This window comes from Calidris pugnax, unplaced genomic scaffold (assembly GCF_001431845.1).
Source record: "Calidris pugnax isolate Ruff unplaced genomic scaffold, ASM143184v1 scaffold54, whole genome shotgun sequence".
Classification (NCBI taxonomy): domain Eukaryota; kingdom Metazoa; phylum Chordata; class Aves; order Charadriiformes; family Scolopacidae; genus Calidris; species Calidris pugnax.
The window spans coordinates 15104927-15124785 of NW_015090864.1; the positions used below are offsets into that span (position 1 = coordinate 15104927).

At 37.7% G+C, this 19859-nt stretch overlaps 1 protein-coding gene across 21 annotated transcripts in view; it reads right to left on the minus strand.

The window, feature by feature from the left end:
* The window catches only part of SVIL (supervillin), a 110218-nt gene that overhangs the window by 15218 nt on the left and 75141 nt on the right, over window positions 1–19859 (minus strand). For 13 of the 21 annotated variants that reach the window (XM_014944973.1, XM_014944971.1, XM_014944974.1 and 10 more), the window contains 12 exons: window positions 18713–18842; window positions 14654–14731; window positions 14017–14085; window positions 8178–8328; window positions 5459–5548; window positions 5290–5376; window positions 4046–4223; window positions 3597–3769; window positions 2206–2361; window positions 1311–1447; window positions 661–808; window positions 397–542 (listed from right to left, as the gene is read on the minus strand). In XM_014944973.1, coding sequence (XP_014800459.1) covers window positions 397–542; window positions 661–808; window positions 1311–1447; window positions 2206–2361; window positions 3597–3769; window positions 4046–4223; window positions 5290–5376; window positions 5459–5548; window positions 8178–8328; window positions 14017–14085; window positions 14654–14731; window positions 18713–18842 — 1543 coding nt within the window. The remainder of the gene's footprint in view (window positions 1–396; window positions 543–660; window positions 809–1310; window positions 1448–2205; window positions 2362–3596; window positions 3770–4045; window positions 4224–5289; window positions 5377–5458; window positions 5549–8177; window positions 8329–14016; window positions 14086–14653; window positions 14732–18712; window positions 18843–19859) is intronic. The other 8 variants (XM_014944978.1, XM_014944977.1, XM_014944969.1 and 5 more) reach the window with 5 other exon arrangements.

Here is a 19859-nt window from a genome sequence, read left to right on the forward strand (position 1 = left end):
TTTAAAAAAAAAAAAAAAAAAAAAAGGAATGTGTCTTTATTTTGGAAATCTGCTCTCATTTCTAGTTAGATGGGTGAAATAGCTGTTTGAAAGGGAAGACTCTGCTAAGCCTAGAAATAAAAATGCTTGAAAGGGAAACCGGGTTTCTATTTTGTTTTGTTTTTCTGAAGTGCTACTTGTTTTGCACTTCATGACTTTGGAGTGAGCCACTGTTCACAAAAAGATTTACACTTCCTAAAATAGTATTTTACTTTAAAAATAACATGATCTAATTTCTTGAGATCTGCAGCACACTTTAGACAGCAAAGTGTTCAGAAGCTTTTCAGAAACACAGAGGACCCAACTCCCAGCTGTATGTTCCTGCGCTTACCACAGGAGCAGTAAGTGGCACGGTACCTCTTTTGGTTGTAGCAGGGTACATTTTGGCACCTTTCCCCAGTAGTCATCCTCAGGAATGAGTTTATCTTCTACGAGACGGTAAATGCAATTTGTTTCTATTATTGCAGCTTCATACATTTCATCTTCTTCAGGACTTCCAGCAGCTAAAGGAAAAAATTGTCAAAAGGAATAAAAAATTGTAACATCCAATTATCTTTACTAAAGAGAACCGACTCAACTATTTTACTGTGATAAAACATCAGATACTGTAAGAATGCTTACACTGGTAATTTGTCTGTCCACCAAGGAGCTTCCAGAAGTCTTTGGCTGCATGGGTATGGGTATTTATTCCTTCTTCTATAGTCTGTATATAAGAAGCTCTACAACCAAGTTCCCTCTTTGTCTGAATTAAAGTTGCAAGTTCTGAAGCCTAAGAGATTAACAGTTATCTGAACAGGATTGCTTAAGTCTTTGGAATACTTGTGCGTATCTTATTCAGGGAAAAGGCAAAAGATAGGATATAATAAAGCAAATAGCAGGAGAAATAGTCATTATTTGTTGCACTAAATAAACCGACACTAGAGAAAATGTTACAGAAATAAATTAATTCTTTCATTTGCCTTAAAACAAGACTTGATCTTCATGAACATGGGAATAAAAAGGACATCCTGCAATTCAGACTATTTTTTGTTTGAGTGCAAATCTGTTTCCTGAGGATATCCTCTTTTCTTTTGCAGCTTCACAAACTGCACACTCCTATGTCAGCTTTCATTCACTGAACAGGCTTAAACATATTTACAGGAATCCTACAGATCTACCTGTCAGTTACATGCCACTTTTCAAGAAAACTGGCACCAAAGCTCAATTACATCAAAGAGACCTATGCTGTGGCAGTTCTAAAAATAAACAATAAAAAATCAACTAGTACTAACCTTTGCTTTTTCTATGACATTTGCAAACTCTCCTACCCATAAGAAACATAAATGTGGAGTTAATAACAGGAAACAGTCTCCGCTGTTCAGTGACGAGGCCCTGGGTTCAACTAATCTTGTTTGAACATGTCTTCTTCCTAAGGAGAAAACAAAGCTAATTATATTCCTTTGACTACTGCTATCAAATGCCAAGATCTAATTTGTTTTGAATGAAGTACAAACAATCCCAGCACATTTAGCAAAATATATGGAAACAGACTGTTAAAGAAGAATTAAAAAGACTACTACTGTGGAAAAAGGGTTTACTCACAGGAAGCAAAAAATTCGTTGCCTCCTTTCAACTAATATTTCTATTATTTACTGTTCTTGTTTTAGCAACTTTTTGTCCTTCTGGAAAGAAATGAATTAAGTAAATGGCAGACAACAGTCAAATTCCAGAATCCTTTACATTTGCTTAAGTGAAGCTATTGTACAGTTTTTGTAGGCAGTAAAAACTTTTAGGAATTTTACTTTGCAAAAAAAAGTAGCTATTATTTTGCAGAATGAGATGCATTACTACGCACTGTAAGAGAAAGTGAAGCAAGAACACTGGCATGTCACTTCCAAGTTATATTGAGCACTGGAAGAATGGGACAGTTCAAAAGTTCCCACAGGAGATAGATAGAATTTGTGAAACAATCTGTTTTCTCCTTGGAAAACACACAACAGTGGCCACAATGCAAATCTATTTGTATGGTTTTGCATTTGTCACGCAGTTCTCCCTTATTCTTTTAGGTTTTGGATATAAGTTTTTGGACACAGATCCAGAACAAAGTAAGCATCCAACTGTGGTAGAAAGCCCCATATGTTAAAATCAGCCTATTATGTATGGAAAGTAAAAGCAATTCCAGCATACCTTTAATTTGCAGCAGCATTAGCTTCTTGTATGGCACAGCGCTGTTGTTAGAATTTTGCTCTGTTAGATTAACACTCCGCAGGCTCACGTTGCTGAAGTTCTCTTTGCTGGCCAAACCAGCAAGTGCTACTTCTGAGAAATTTGAGTTTGTAGACACTTGTACATAAGAAGTAGTAGGAGAAAAAACACACAAAAAAATGCAAAGGACAAAATTATAAAAAAATAATTGTTTGTTGCACTAAAAAAAACCCCGTCCCCATTATTTCCCGTTTTTCCTCTTTCTCAAGAGCAACAGTAAAACAGGTTGAACTCAGATTAACTACTAGCCCAAAAGCTTTGTGGGTTTAGCAGTACCTAAATTTCTAGATATCATCCAAGAGTAAACTGTCAGTGTGAGAATGATGTTATTTGGCAGAAATACCAACCTTGCTAGGAAACATGTCTTACCCAATGTTTTTTGAAGTAGTGTGCAGATCTTCAATGCCTTATAATTGATTAATGATAAAAGACAGCAGAGTAGCCAAGGCTAATTAACTGAAATTCCCTTCAAATTTGTCTCAGCCAGTGTGATGCAACAGTCATTTATATTTCAAAGTATTAGTCATGTTTTACTGTAAACTTAAAGCCTAAATTCTTGGCAAATTTTGCTTATTTCTCAACCAAAGACCAAACACTTTAATGAATTTATAATTCAGGGAAATGGTTCTCATCACATGACAACAAAGTATTTACACATATAATTAGCATTTGCATCAATACAAGTAATGTTTAAAGCTGATCTCCCTTTATGCAAATATTAATAAGGAAAACTTGTACCCAAAATGGTAAAAGTGACTTGAAAAACCTTTGAATAGATTTTACAATAACGTCTCTTGCTGTCTGTCTCATTGTCATAAGTAAAAGACAAAGCCCTGCAACAGAGCACTAATCCTTTATGGAAATTAATCTTTTGGAGTCAAGGCTAATCCCAGTTTCTCAGAGAAAACTAGGACCCAAAATTGAGGCCAGTGTACCTGAACAAAAGTTTATCTATTCTTGTGAGCTCTCCCCTCCAGCATAACATAACGCTAGATCTGCTTTCCTTGTTCCCCTGTCCTCACCCTGCAGGTGCAGTGGCACACTCTCTCTGCACAAGGTGACTGTGCTAAATATAAATAATTAAACCTATGCACAGGAGGCGGCTGTAGGTAGCTCTCCTTGAAGAATTCACACATGCCCTTCCCTCCACACCTCCTAATGAGTCTACATTCCACCTTACACCTCAATCTGTATATTGCCTCTTAGAGAAAACACTCCGTTCCTTCAGTTGTGGTTTTGTGTTGGAATTTTTTGTTTTGTTTTGAATTGAAATAGCAAGACAGTGTCTTGTGCAAATCATACATTTAGCTTACTTTTTTCTACTTTCATTCGTTTTGACTCCATGAAGGCAACATTCAGTCTTTGTTCAGTATATTCATGAAGAATATCGTCCCTTGCTGCCAGCATTTTCAGGGGGTTTCTTGATGACTGGACTCTGCGTGTAGGCCTGACTGCACGTTTGTGCTCTGCTACAGAAGATATTAACCTGAAAACCAAGCAGTGTTAATAATCATCAGTTAATTTTTCTAGACAGAATCGTCTAATGACAAGAGATTTGCTTTGATTTTAGGTGTGACATTTGTTAGGAAATCAGGATCAGTTCCTTGATTCAAGCAGGAGAGTGATTGCAGAGATGTGTAGAAGAAATGGACATGCCCAGTACTAAGATATCTACAAGATGACTTAAAGCTGAGCATTTTTACTACCACTCCTCCATGGAAAACCAATGGGGGGTGGGGGGGGAAGAACAAAAAGTTCTTACTTTGGTGCATAAGGATCAAAGATGGCATCAAAGTCCTCATCAAGGTCCAAAGGCACTGAGGAGGAAGGGAAATCCACATGGCGATAAAATTTGGAAAACGTTTCATCATCATCCAGCTTCATCACCTCTTTTACAGACTTTCCTGTAACTGTCAGCACTGTCTCTTGCATCCCAGCAACTGCAAGAAAAAACCCCAAATAACACACCACCTCACTCAATAATCATACTAGAGATTGTAACTCTAGAACATGTAAACTTGGCTTGCTTGGCAGCTGCTGGGTTTTTTGGGGGGGCAGTGGTTTTTTGTTTTTTGTTGTTTGTTTGTTGCTTTTTTAAAATGGAATTTGAAGGAGAGATGGTAGAAAAGTCTGTTGGAAAAGAATGATAAAAACAGACTGTAATTGCTACTCATATGCAATAATCTTTATTACAAAATGGTTAGGAAGTATGGCTGAATAAAAAGTTAGGCACTATTAAAAATGAGTTGTTCTGATAGGGTGATATAAGCATGTTATGGTTTTGTATACTCTGTCTTGCCTCCAACCACAAAATTCCTTCCTTTGAAAATATCTACTGGAACTATAAGTGGAAAAGTCACTATTTCACACTAGTGAGTATAGCACAATCATCATCCTGTGCTAGTGCCCCCTCTGCTGAAATGTGAATATGTTTGTTTATGGTATTTGACACTCTATGAATTACAAAATGATTTTTATTTTACAAAAGGAGGACAGACATGTGAGAGGGAAACACCAGAGAACTCTAGACAGCTTCATGAGCAGCCAACAAGCTGTACAAGGAAGCTGTATGAGCTGCTACAAAGAGTGTTTTCAAAAAAGCAGGAAGATAAATGAATTGGGTCAGCTTAGAGTCATATCTTGATCGTAATGATCTTAAACTACATTTAAAGCTGTTTCACTGTATATGGCAATATGATTCAGACTGGCTGTGGGGTTTTAAGAAATTTTCCTCTCAAGAAGAATGTGTACTTTGTGTGTAGAGAAAGAAAAAAGTTATTTTGGCATTTGTGATTTATTCTATTGTACTTTTGTAATACAATAGCATAAGACTTTTTACTTAAAATTTAGCAAAGACTGAACCACAGAAATAAACAGTGTGATCAATAAGTGCATTCTGAACAAATACTCAGTTTCTGTTACCAGATATTTTAATTAAGAGGTACTTTAAGCAATTTGCTGAAGTTGGAGAGCGGATAAATTGCCACCTTTGGTAACTTCACCAACCTTTATTATTCAGCCTTCCCAAGAATGACTCCAGCTTGTCAAGCTTCATATCTGATTCCAATTGCATATCAGGCCTGGCTTCAATTTCTAAGCAAACCAGAAAGTAAAACCTGTTAATTGACAGGAAGTAAAAAAGCCTGAATGGATTTCAGCCATTTTTATTCCTTACCTTCCAAGGGCTTTGTAACTGGGGTGGTAGACTTCTGCCGGTTACTGAAAGGGGATGCTACTGGGGTTAGCGCACTTGGAGAAGCCAGGCCTGCATGAGAACAGTCAACATAGAAAATGCAGTCCTGGGTCAGCCCACGTTTCCAACAATGATGACAGGGGAAGCTATGTAGGGAAAGCAGATGAGCCCGGCTGCTTCCTGCAGTCCCTCATGCTTCCCCAGCCTCCACAACTGTCGCATTAGGGATGGCAAAGTGCACTGCCTCGCATGCTCCTTAAATCAACAGCAGAAGCTTGTCTCATTCACCAGAACAAAGCTTTGCTTCCATTTGCCTGTAAGCAAGCTACTATAAGATACATGCTTTCTCTTGAATACAGTCATTTTGCTTGTTTTCAAGGTAGCACCAGTTCACTTGGTCTACATTTTGGCCTCCAATTCTACCACAAGCCACATTTTAAAAACATGCAACTGTTCTGAACAAAAAGATAAAGTTAGCAGGGAAACTACCAAGATCTTGCTTGGCATCTTCACAATCACCACCCCCTCGCCCACCTTTTTAAATTTCAACCCATTTCAATTTTTACACATAGAAGGATGCATCTGACTTCTGAATGTTATCACTGGGTTAAACAGTAATTCTTGGGCACGGTTGCACTTTTAAGAACAAGTAGAAATGGAAGTAGAAACGGAAGTCACAGTCCCCACCATGTCAAACACTACTCCCTCCCCTTTTCTTGTACTCTCCTTCCTCCTTTTCACTAACCATCGTAAAGACATTAATTCTGGACCCAGTGGATAAAATAAGATTATCTTTGATTAGTTTTTTTCATGTGAATCTAAGTTGCTCCAGTAAGAGAAATAGCACTCTGTAGGTTCCACGTTTTCTATTAGGCAGAAAAGCATACCGAAGCAAAGAATTGCATCTACTACCTCTAGTTGCCTAGATTTTCAGTTAATGGAGAAACCATCATTTAAACTTTCCTTTAATATCTATTTTTCACTTAGCCATACCTTACTAATTACTGAGCCACATAAGTTTAAGCCTTTAGTTACTTTGATCAGATTAAACCAATATTGTGGCAGATACCCTAACCACATTTCCACTTACCGTTACTGCAGCTCCTAGCAAGTCATAATTGTTAAACACCAAGATAGATTTAGAATATAATCAAGTAGCTTTTCCACTAACAATTTTTTCCCTGTTACTTAAGAGACTGAAAATTCCAGCAGGTTTTAAGTCAACTGGTAAAGCCTTCATCAAGACGTATTTGAGAGGTCACAGCTCTTAAGCAGCTCTCCCAGGACTTAATCCACAAGACCACATTGAGAACTGCTTCAGATGTTAGTAAAGGATCATCTTCCAATTAGGACTGAAAATATTTCAGCCATAAGAAGCAATTAAAATACAGCATCTGTGCACATGTATATAACAAGGATTTAATTTTGCATTGCTTTCTCATCATCTCTTAAATTAAAAACTTATCATGATAATTTATTCTTTTAGGCAACAAAAATAGCACACATCTGAATAAAATCCCACTTGGACTACTTTTATTGATGCCACTGTCACTGGATTACCTTGCTTCTCCAAAATACCTAAACAGATCCTTTTAAGGTATTTTTCTTTTCCCACTAAGAATGCTATCACCTTCTATTCTTTTCCAAAGACCAGCCTATTTAGCAAAAAAAAAATAAATTCTCAAAAAGCAGTCTATGGACAACTGAACACTTCTTGGTGATCCTCCAAAATAGCTTAGTCTTTAAACACTGACCACTGTCATTTCTCACAGAGAAACAGCATAAGCAGCAGCTAAAATCTGTCACTGATAGATGTCATTTGTAATACCATGTATCTGTTTATCTGCCAACATAATTGGCATGAATTGCAAATGGAATTACTTCCTGTTTAAATACTGCCTTCACCCCACAATAATTTTTTGGGATGGTTGTCATTTAACTCAAGGTTCATTGTTGTGTTCTTGTAACAAACCAAAATCTAGTATTCATTAACCACAAGAGATCAGCGTAGCTGCCTTCTTCCCAAAGATGTTATCATCCCAGGCACGCTGCATGAACACCTGTATTTCTACCATGTACAGCCTTCTGAGACTCCTGTCCACTTCAGAAGAATGATTGCATCTGGAAACACTGACCGAATTCAAGCGATCCCAAAAATGTCAACATTGCTCCCTTGTCATTACTACTCACAGAAATCTGCTCAGTGATTTCTTCAGCCAAACACAACACTTCAAGTTGTTGTCCAAAACAGCATCCATAAAAATAACACGTGTTTGCTAAATATTCCCAGTGATCCTAAGAGTAGGGGAAGTGCCAGCAATAGCAACAACTAGATTTCACATCTTTTCTCTAGACAGTGCACCTGGCTTTTCAAAGGAAGAATAAGTAAGAAAGAATAATCCAGCTGTGCCCTCTGGGTTGTATTAGAAGGAAAAATGAAGACTGCTGAAGTGATTGACTACCACCAGTTGGACAGAGTCCAGTAATAACTGGATGGTAGTGCAACAGTGCAGAACAAAATGGATCAATACCAACGGCCACAAGAAGCTAGAGGGGTCTCATGACATTATATTCAGTTGAAAATAAACAGTCCTCCTCTTGCTAAACATGGATACTGCTTCTGCATAGCTTTAGCTTGACTTTATTTTGACTAGACAGATAAGCAGTGGCTTATTTATAAAGGGATCGTTTAATCACTGACCTTTCTTTACCATTCGGCCAGCTACAGTGAACTGCGTGGAGTCATTGGCTGCTCCTTTACCCTTTGACTTCCAGGCTTCTTCTCGAGCTGTAATCAGGTGTTTCCTTTCTTCAATGGTCATCTGACTCTCCTGGTTATCTGCCACCCTCTGCTTTTTGGGAGGAAGAGACAGACGTGTTTAGAAATAGATAAACTGACCAGGATATAGCAAAAGATTGGCTGAACATTTCAAGTGCCAGCTGCGGAGGGAAGAGAACAGGAGAAAAAACTACTGAAGTAAAGTCACGGACACAGATTTGTGACCTTGGCCCTGAGAAGGTTCATTGTCTTGCTACCCCATCACACTCTGAAGATAAGATCTTGGTCTATGCGCTCTTTGACCTTTTCTTGACACCACCAGCCAAGGCAAATGGCATCCCTCTAAGCAAAGCAAACCACTTACTCTGTGTATGATACAATTTTCCAGACCTTGTTCCTTTGAAGCATGACTTGCTACACTAGTGAGACCACTAAACTGACTTTCAGCAGATGTTTTCAAGTGTGCAAATCTGCAGGTGGCACAGGGAATAACAAAACCACCAACTTCAGTTGGTGATTTCTGAATCAGTCTCTCAGAGTAACTCAATTCTCCAGGCAGGATTAGCAGCTTTATATCTCCAGAGGCTGCTCACTTTAGTTCCTATGTCAGCTTGCTCTACTGAATATTTTCCAATGACTGGGATCATCTGTCCCGCTCCTTCTCACCCCTGGTTTTTTTGCCTTTTAGGTCACTCTCAGCTTTCCTCAGTTGCTGTAGACGGTAGCAGCCAACAGCTACAGTGATCAGAAGCAGCTAGGAGCACTACATTAGTGCCTTCCTAACACAAAGGATTGATGATGGTGCATTAAACAGGAAAGAAACTGAACTTACATACTCTGCTGTAGTAGGTCAAGCCAAAGAAATATTGCTTCAATGCACTTATCTTAAAAAAAGGAGCAAAATTTTAAGGATGATACCACACAGAAATCGAGCATGAAAGTATTTTTAGCACATGGGACTGTCAAGTCTAGAATTACTTCCAAGTTGTGTGCTATTTGGCATTTTTCTTCACAACTTAGCTGCTAGAATTGAAAAACCACATGAAAATCTAAAGCTTTAGCACAGCTCTTGCTCATAAAACCACAAAGGGGAAATGAAGACTTATGAGCATAAAACAAACACTCTTCCTTCAAGATACAAGGAAGAGATATGAACCCAGATACATTTATTATTTTCTTAAAATCAAACAGACTAAATAAATCAATGACTTTATATAAAAGCTATTGTGACTGCAGGGAACACACTGAAATAGAGATTTTGGAGCTTTCAGCATTTACTAGGAGCAGTATCCGTCAGCCAGAAGAGTACAGACAAGCCAAGAAGTGGCTTGTACAAGGACTAGGACATGAGAGATGTCCACTCCTTCCCTCTAGTTCCCTTCTCCAGTAATGGTTGCTCTCAGTTTATTAGGAAAGACAGCTGGGCAGCCAGACACTATGACTGCAAGTTATGATAATCAAGATAAAGACGTCTGATTTTTCCCTAGAACTCCAAAATGTTCAATAGAAATAATAAGATTCCTCATCTGTAAAAGCCTCTGAATGCTTTAAAGAAAAACACTGGTAGTTTCTGTTCACTTCCCTCAATCTCTACCCATTCCAATGCCAGCACAGCCACCTCTGGGATGAACAGCTGGTAGAAGAAAACCCACAGCAACGTATCAAAGCAGATCTAGGCAGGAAATTAATAAATACCTAATGAAACCACAAGTGAAACTCCATACACAAAACAAATACTTTTAACTTAGTGAGGATGCTGACTTCCATTGCAGGATAAGGGGAAGTGAGGGAGAGGTGGGAAGTAGTGTCATACAGATTCTTTCATATGTTTTGGTTGGTTGGTTTTTTTTGGTTTGTTTGTTTTGGTGTTTTGGGTTTTTTTTAAGTGACAGGGAGGGGGCTTAATTTTGAATTTTGTCTCCAGCGAACACCTGAAGCTTCAGAGTCTGTAAAACTACTGGAAATTCTGAAGACACAGACATGGAAAGAGTGTGTGTTAATAACTACACATGTAAACTGTAAGAAAGATCATTAGTAATTCTGGAGCTGTGTCAAAGGGCAAAAGATAGTAGCTGTCTAACAGCAGAAACAAACTTTTTTTTCAATGTAAGATTTCAAGCTGTTCCATTGGGCAAAACACCTCTAGAGTTCCTGAAAAAACCCCCCGATAGATAAATCAGTCTGGATGTGTATGTTAAAAAACTCAGAGCAAATCCACGTTAGATCTCTTCCTAATGCATGAAGGCTCCTACCTTCATCTATTAATGACCAAATGACTAAAAAAAATTATAAACTCAATAGAGACCAAACAATCCCTAAAACATGTAACTTGCCATAACAGTCCTGGTAAAAAACAAAATTATATGTGATGATTAAAAGAAAGAATAATTTTCTGCAGCTGAAAAACTAACATAAGCCAACACAATTGTCAAAAGAAATCTCAGAAAAAATACACCTGGTAATTGGGAATAGTTTAGAAAGCTTTTTGAATTGCCAAATGGCAGCATGTCGAGGGGAATAAGTTGGTCAAAGCACATTCTGCCTGGCAGAAAATATGGCAAGAAAGGTGAAACTCAAGAAACATTTAAGTGCAAATTTATTTCCAAGTGAAAAAAATAGTAAGATATGAAAAAAGTATAAATCTCAAATTCATAACTGTGACATTTTGATAAGGGGAGCTAAAGACTCCAATAAAAAGCCAAAAAAAAGAATTAGTTGTGGATGCCCCATCCCTGGAGGTGTTCAAGACCAGGCTGGATGGGGCTTTGAGCAACCTGGTTTAGTGGGAGGTGTCCTTGGCCATGGCAGGGGGTTGGAACTTGATGACCTTAAAGGTCCCTTCCAGCCCAAACAATTTTATGATTCTATGATTCTAAATAACTGGGATAGGAGATGCCCCAAACACGAGTAGTGAATTAAAAAGGCTGCCTTTGAAAATGGAAAGATACATAAAACTGATAAAAGCTCAGATGCGGGTTGCTATTTAGAAGAAGCAGAAATAAAGCATACAGATACAGGTCACACAAGCTACGTGTTCTAGGAGGCACTCATGGGAAGACTGCTATAAGACAATCAACGAAGAATCAAAGCACAGGCACGTAATTAATGCCATTCCACATGGCATTATGGAAAACAGGTTTAATCAAAATGGTAAGTTTGATGAGATCAAGTATGATTAAATATGTTAACATAGTTACCTCTGATTTCTTTAATATATTTGACTTAATCATGGATGACATTCTGAGGGGTTTTTTGAGCAATATAAAAATATCAGTACAGCTTACAGGCTGCAAACTAGTTAACTGACTGAAAAAATATTTCTAAACGAAAAAGAGCCATTCAGTGATCTGATTCATCCCAACTTTGATCACAACGTTTTCATGCATGTGGAAAAAAGATACAGTTCTGCTGAGAAAACCTTCAGGATGACACCAACATACAGAAGAGTGATGAAGTTAAGGAAGAAATAATCACATAGATGAGTAAAAAAAGGTTATAAGAAAAATCTGGTAAACAAGGCTTTTAAGAGAAATGTTATTTGAAAACGGAAACAAGAAAACCCAGACAGAAAAAGATGAGAAAAATTCCCATGGAACAGTTGTTCTGAAGAGATAATCTGTACTGCAACAGCTAATCCATTTCCACACTTCTATCCTGGATCCTGACAATTTTGAAGTGTTTCAGGAAAGAGCTAAAATATTTTTTCAAGATTTAAAAAAAAATCTACCTCAGATTAAATCAGATGAATATCTATTTTTACTGAAGAGGAGGTTTAAGAGTTAAGTTTTACCCAGTGAGAATAATTACATATGAAAAATTACTTGATATTGCAGTGAACTTTCTGTCTGTTGACAGTTCAGAATAAAGACAGCAAATTTTTCTAAAAGATCTGCTTTAAGTCTGAGAAGGAGTTATAGACTCAATGCGAGAAGAGTTACAAACAGGGCTTACTTTTCTCCCACTGCTTGGCTAGGTTGGGTGACGATATTGGTGTTTTCTAGCACTGCAACACATTTCTTGAGGGTACGCACAAGGACTTCACTGCTTTTGCAGCATCAATTCATGCTAAGGAAGGGACCAGATGTAGGCAATACTCCATTTTGTACTCTACAATCTTCCAGTCCAACCAGTGTCCCCTTTAGGTCACAAGAACACAACTGAGAGTGGTGTGTTAGCTGCTGGTTTGTTGTTTGGGGTTTCATTTTGTTTTTTAATGCACAAAATAAGTGAATTGATGGTTTTCTATGTTGAATATCAAGACTGCCCCTACTGGGGGAGTCCAAACCAAGCATGAACACAAAACCCCCATTTTTCAAAAGGGGGATCTATTTAAAACCAATGTTACAGATTACATAGAAAAAGAATCCAAAAAGTACCTATTTACATTTTAATACAAGTAACTTCTCTAGTTTAGGCTCCTAAGACAAAAAAGCATGAGAAGAATCCAAAAATTGTACAAGTATGGAAAAGTTTCTGCATTGTTTTCCTCTGCAACTTTAAACGTGCCTTGTTATAAGGAGAAAACTCAAATGCAAATGCACCACTTCCTGTTCAAAAGTGGTTCGAGCAAAGTAGAACATACTCAACTCATGTCTTGTGAAAACAACAAAACAATTGCATCAGAAAAAAACCCAAACAAATCTGTGTGCACCTTGATACCATCTTAGAAGGAAGCAAGTTTCTAGGAGGGCAGGATGCAGCTCACCATGGTTAACAGAAAGGTGTTCCCCTTTTAAGACAGACGTGATGAACAGCCCATTGAAGAACCTTCTCTCACTACTGGGGAGATATTAAGTTAGACTATGCATTTACCTTCTAGTTACGTAGAGTGGGTGAACTCTGTTACAACAACATGAATAGGTTACCTAAGTAAATAGTAATAAAACTATATAAAAACCAGACCTTACAGAGAAGAGGTAACACTAAAACATTTTAGTTACTAGCCTCAAATTTAATTTTTACTTTAAAAAAAAAAAAATCAGAGTAAAAGATCATCCTGAATAACAGTTACAAAAATGAATATAGACACAGTTAATATCAGTATTCAAAATGTTTGTCATAGTTCCAGGAGCCTCTGGCATAATCATCATCCTCTGTTCTAGCAGTGAATATCTGCCCCTTGGATTCACTGCCATTACATGTGCTGGCCAGAATGCTCCCCAAGCACAACATGTGCTGCATTTTGTGTGGAAATGAAAAACCCAATGGTTTCCCTGTAGTACTACAGCCACAGATCTGAGCTGGGAGACAAGGGACAAGTAGATGTAATAAAGCAGAATGAGGCTTGCGGACTATTGAGACTTTATAGAGAACTGTCTTGGTTTTCTTATGTTTTTCTTCAACTTGTTTCTTCACCTGCTTCTGCCTTTGCTTTTTTTTTTTTTAACCTCTGATCACTTGAAACATACTGTTTGCTCAGATCAAGATCCAATATTCTACTTCTGCTCAAAGACAACTTTGTTACGTAGCTCTAGCTGAAAAGTGTATATTTCTCATTATCTATTAATTCTTCATAAGTAAGCTCTTCAAATTTTTTAAAATGGAACTGCAGAGGTATGGACGTGATATTGGGGACGAAATCACATGAATCATGCTTCTCTAACATTTACTGGAACAGCAGCAGAACTCTATTCCGAAGTAAACACAAAGGTAACTCTGTTGCCACAAATTGCTTTGGGAAAGTGCATCTTAGATCTGAATGTAATTTTCTGTCTTACTCCTCCCTCCAATAATTAAATAGGAAGTCTGTACAGCATTTCACCTTCCATCTCCAAGGATGACGTTCATCAGAAATCAGAGAGCTTGATTCTTTCAAACTAGTACTACAGACCTTAAAGGAAGAAAGAGAGAAGTGGGAAGATGGGATAGTCAGAGAATAGAAGCAGGATGGACCAAGGCAAAATCCTTTAGACAGGGACTAGGGAAAGCACTATAGGAAAGCCACCTCTGAACAAAAGGAGCTTGTTTGTTACAGTCAGTAAATTAGATGATTTTATGACTTACATTGTATATGCGCATTACTTACAGAGAAGTCACGCTACACAGCGTTTTATTCTAAAATAAATGCTGTGCAGTTACATATTGCTCCTTTTATACACTCTTTTTACAGTGTTACAATGAATGCAATAAAGTCTCCTTCATTTACTTTCTCACCTATATAGCCTAACAGATACAGAATTTTTAGGAAAGCAATGATAAGAGAAACACTAGCAGAATGTATATTGAAGAAAAGTACACAGTATAGTGCCATAATACTATGTTTCTTTAAAGCAGCATTTATTGAAGTGGTTAATCAGTTAAGAGGATTATTAATTTCCTATGTAAAAAAAAAACCAAACCTGTCAAAATGTGGTTACTTGAAATTGTCGAGCATTTAAATTGTGCAGACTTTTGCTCACCTGATTAATGGGTAGAAAAGGATGAAATTTATGGAGAGCGGGTATAACGGGAGAGTAAGTAGAAGCATATACAGGTTCCTATGACAAGGACAGAAGCAAAGCAAAGGAATTAGAAAAGAACTGGACTATCGGAAATGGAGATGGGGGAGAAATAACTCATCTTTCCCTAACTTCTTAAAATGAAGTAAATCTGAATCTTTTAATCTTCTAAAAATGTTTTCCCTATTGAAAAGCCAGAGATCAAAAATGTTGTCAAAATACAACAGGATGTTTACCAAAGCCATTCCATGCAAGAATTAAACAAGTTAGTAACAATATCACACAACTCAACATGAAACAAACCAGCACAGCCAGAAGATACACTTTTCATACGCTGATAATTTTTATGTCTCTGTATTCATGCACCATTAAATAGATGAACCATGTCAACCACAAAGTGAATAATTCTGCTGCAAGTTTAATCAGACCTGGCTATATAACAAGCCATCTATTTTCTGGATGAAAGGAAAGAATGCTTACTAAAACTGGGATACTCAAAAGCCATCTGGAGGGAATTGCTAAGCTCAGAGCACTCAGTGAAGGTGAGTTCACCGTTCTAAACAAAGCCTACAAATAACCCCTGCCTCAGAGCTGGGCTTAACCAAAGCTGATTTGACATGGCTTTATCATCTATAATTCTTCCTCCTTTCTGTAGGTTAAAGCAAATGTGGACAGAATATATGTAAACACTGGTAATTAGAGTGGCTCCAAATGAAGCCTAATTATTAGAGTTTCAGTTTTGATTAGAACTGGATATGAGCACTTGATGGATGCCATATATGAAATTGACAAAACTATTACCACAGCAGGAGAGTAGTATTTTGCCTAAAAGTAACTTTTTAAGGGTTTACCCCCTTTCAGATTTTCATACACTTCATCACTGAGTAATTCTGAATTGACTGTTCAGTTCTAGCCTTTAACACCATCGGTGAGCTGCAGTTTGAACTTGCTGTAAGAATTACACGCATTTCGAATGTCATTCACTGCTTTAATGTGAATGTGGTGGCACTGCAGCTGGTAATCACACTAATCAGGGACTCCATTAAAAATAGCTGACTATAAAATAGGAATTTTCATCCCAGCAAAGCTTGTTATTTCGATATTAAAGAAAGATTTTAAAGTTAGTTAACTTTTCTACCCAAGAAAAAACCCAAACTGGAAGTCTTCCATCCAACTGAAGATGATGAATACAAATATACTAAATCAAAAATATTTTTCCCAAATAAAAGGGATTTTTTTCCAGTAAGACATTACTCAATGTACAATTGTTCCCCTGATGTTAGAGCTATTTTTTGAATTGTCCAAGTATGTTTTACCATACATATAAATAATTTAAGAAGTCTCATAGCTTCCAACAAATTGTCCTCCTATGTGCAGCAATCATCAAACCAGATGCTAGACCTCTGAGTAAATCTCAATTCCCCCCCCAACCATATCTCCTTGATTTAATTCTTTATTCCCTTTTTTCCCCATTTGAGCTTGCTCTGTCAGCTTTTCCATGAATTTTATTGTTTTTCTACAGTTTAGCTTACATATAAATGACTATAACACATTTGGAGAAATATCCCACCATGCAGACAACTGTGCAGAAGCATTTTGAGTAGAAGTGATCAAACAACACTATTTAATGGAACTTTTAATAAGAGTATGTCATTCAACTTTCGTTGTCTATAGGAAATCTAAATGTACTCTAGTAACTTCTATTTTATATGGCTATGCTTCAATAATTAAGACTCCAGAACAGTTAGATAACCTTTTAAAAGACACAGACATACACAAAAGAAAATACAAAAAGTTGTCTGACTACATTAAAAGGAGTGACATACTGCAACTAAAACATCAGGGATTATTTTGAACCAGCAGGGCATGACAGTTTACACACCGTTGCTGTTGATGCATGACTGCCATGTGTGGAAATTGTATTTTAACTAGCTCAAAACACAGGAATCAATACAATTCCTGCATTTTTACTGGACTGTAACAGCTGAAAGCACAAAGATTCTTAAGTATGTTGCAGTCTCAAAGCTCTTCTATAAATAGAGACTTCAGTGGCACACTGCTTCATGGTCCTCAAAGGATAATAGCCACCACATTTATTACTTATCAAAAATAGTATTTTCAGTTTTAAGGGCAGCTGACATGATATGTTATAAGCAGTGTGGTCAACTTAGTGCAAGCTTTACATTATTTATCATTTAACACATAATGAATCAACATCACAAATATCCATACAGTTCTGGGAGTCGTGTATCTAATAAGACTAACATTTTTTCTTATACATCCAAGACTTCACCCATTGGCAGTCATGCAAATCCTTTGATTTAGGCTCTAAATAGCCAAGAGCTAACACGAACCAACAGAGTGGGTGACCCAGTGTCACAGAACTCCCACTGCTAGCATTGTCACATCAAAGCTTATACCCTTCAAGCACGTCATGCTCGCTTACTTGCTTTAAAAGCCTAACTTGTGCTATGCTGAGTGAAGCTGCTGCACATGGTAACACAGCAGGGAGGATATGGGTGCTGGGGAGTTAGAAGAGAGAACAAAGGTTTTGCCTCTGCCTGAATCTTGGCAACTGCTTAAAGCTTTTTCTCAACTCCATTGTCTTCAACTGGAGTACATTTGTTATTTGATCTCAACAGTTGTCATTTTGGAGACTAGCCTGTTAAAAATGTGACCGCAATTTTGCTTTCCTTGCTGAAACTTTTTGCTTTAGGACATCTTTCAAACTAGCAAATGGATTTTTGAGCAAGTCTACAGGGCTAAACTGAAACAAAACCCATAACCCAAACTACAAAAATCAGCTTTCTTGGTTTTCTGTCCGGTTAACACACAACCATTGATGAGTAACATGTTTAGGCACAGATTATCCTCAATAATGACAGACTGTGTAACAACTCCTTACTTGTAATATACTCGTGGAAGACTTTTTGTTGCTGTTTACCTAAACTATTTCATAGAAGCAACTTTTTTGCAGCTAAATGATTGGATCCAAAGATTACTGCCCCCAGTATCAAAATTTATCACCCAAATTTTATCTTCATTTGTCCTCTGTGAAAATACTCCTTCAAAAATAAAAGGCTTTTGAAACAGCCTCTTTTATCTGACACTCATTTTCAAAATACTAGACTCAGAAGAGATGCAAGTCTACATTACTACTGTAGTTTGAACCAGCAGTCCATTTTGAAGCAAGTCTCCCAGTCATCCTCGCTTTTTGTGCTTGGGTTCCCATTGTAGAATGCACAGACTTTTGGATGAAAGTAAGCCCTGAAGCACGCTCCTGGATTCCTAGAAACGCCACAGCTGCTAACAGGCAGAGGCCACAGGAGCACACTAAGCTTAGCTTGAAGCAAAACAAGCAAGTATGGCATGGATAGCAGGTCCTCATCAGTAATTGCCGTGCTTTATGGATCCACTCCTGCTGAGCCACATAACTTATTCATGTATAGACATAGTCAGAGTGTGCTAACAAGATTAACTTCCCTTTCCTCTACACCTTTATACTCATCTCCCACTCTATTCACTAACACTGCCAAGACAGATAATATACTTGTCCATATGGTTTTGGCTATCTGCAAACACTAAAGATCATGCAAGATAACCAAAAGACAAATGGCTCATGAATGCTCTGGTACCTGCATTTTCTCAGTGTTCCTAGGATTCAAAATTACTGCTCAAAAAAACTCATATGCACAGAGACAACACAGCCTTAGGTATCTGAAATTTTTAGAAGCTCACCCATACTAAAGAAAACACCTGAACTTAAAGTCTTAAGCTAATTTCACTGGGGGAAAAAGGCTTAAAAGACACTGTAACCAGTATTACATGTCCCAAGACAGTGAACACATTCTCGTTTAAGGAGCTCTCATGTTGGGAGAATTGTTTTTTAAACAAGCCTGACAACAAGAGGAATAGCAGGAGGTAGTAGCTAATATTAGGCATGCCTGTCTAGTTGGATGCATCTTCAAAAGGCTGAACCATTTCAAGCAAGATGTTTTTTCCAAACAAGGACAGAGTTACCTTTTTCAACAGCTGCTCCACTTCTTGCATCTGCGCGCTACGATCAGTGACAGACACTTTTGTGTACTCCTGCTTTTTGCTGAGCCTGCTCTTCCAATCTTCTTCACCACTCTTCTTCAGCAATGCCAACCTAGAAGACAAACCATGCAAAGAGGTAGCTTTAAACCCTTTACTTCCTGTTATCCTTAAAAGCTACCCTTATTGTTTTGCTAATGCTGCATTCAAGAAAATCTGAAATTAAGTTTTATAACATTAACTACAGTTAATTACATTTCATACACAGATACAAAGCTCAAAAATGAACACCAAGCCTTTACTGAACATGTTGAATGGGAATCATCTGTCAAAACACAAACATCTAGATCTCAGACAGGCACTCTGGTAGGGTAGGGGAAGTCACCTAGGAATGAAGTCTACACAGGCATGATCTTCAGCTTACCTTCCTCAGAAATTAATATTTGTATAAATTTTCTAGCTTTCAGAAATCATTTGTAGTAATCCATAAAAATGTAGCTCTGCAATACTTGTGCAAACAGTTGCATTGGTCCAGTATATAGTTTTTATTTTAGTTGGATTAAGTTTTCCTACATAACTTCCTTTAATTTAGGGTGTTTCAGTAAGGATTATACAAAACCCTTGACCCTACTAATATTTGAACATGTTCAGTAGTTAAAGTGTTGGCAACTTATTTTGACCACAAGATATGGAGATTCCTTTTTAGAGATGCAATTACTGTTACCCTCATAGTAAGTCTTGAAACTCTGAGGAGAAGGAAAGGGTAGGACCAAATAGGTCTAGCCAGAAGCCAAGTTGCAGGCAGCTGCTTCCTGCAAAAATCCAGGGGGTGCAACCATGCTACTGACCCAATTCAAGGACGACCAATTGGTCCTAAGCAGTCATTTGAGAAAAACTGAGAATGCAGAAAGCAGTAAATCCACAGAATACAATGGCAGTAGAATGTTAGTATTCAAGAAAGCAGTTATTTCCTCTCTTCCTGCCCAGACAGGCAGCGCCGGCAGGCTTCACATTGCCTGGATGCTTCATACCTCACAGCACGGGATGAGTAGGGGTGAGAGGGACTCACAATAAGGAGTTGAGGCCATGGTCATTGATTCCAGAACGTATACAAGATTTCACTGCCCAGAAC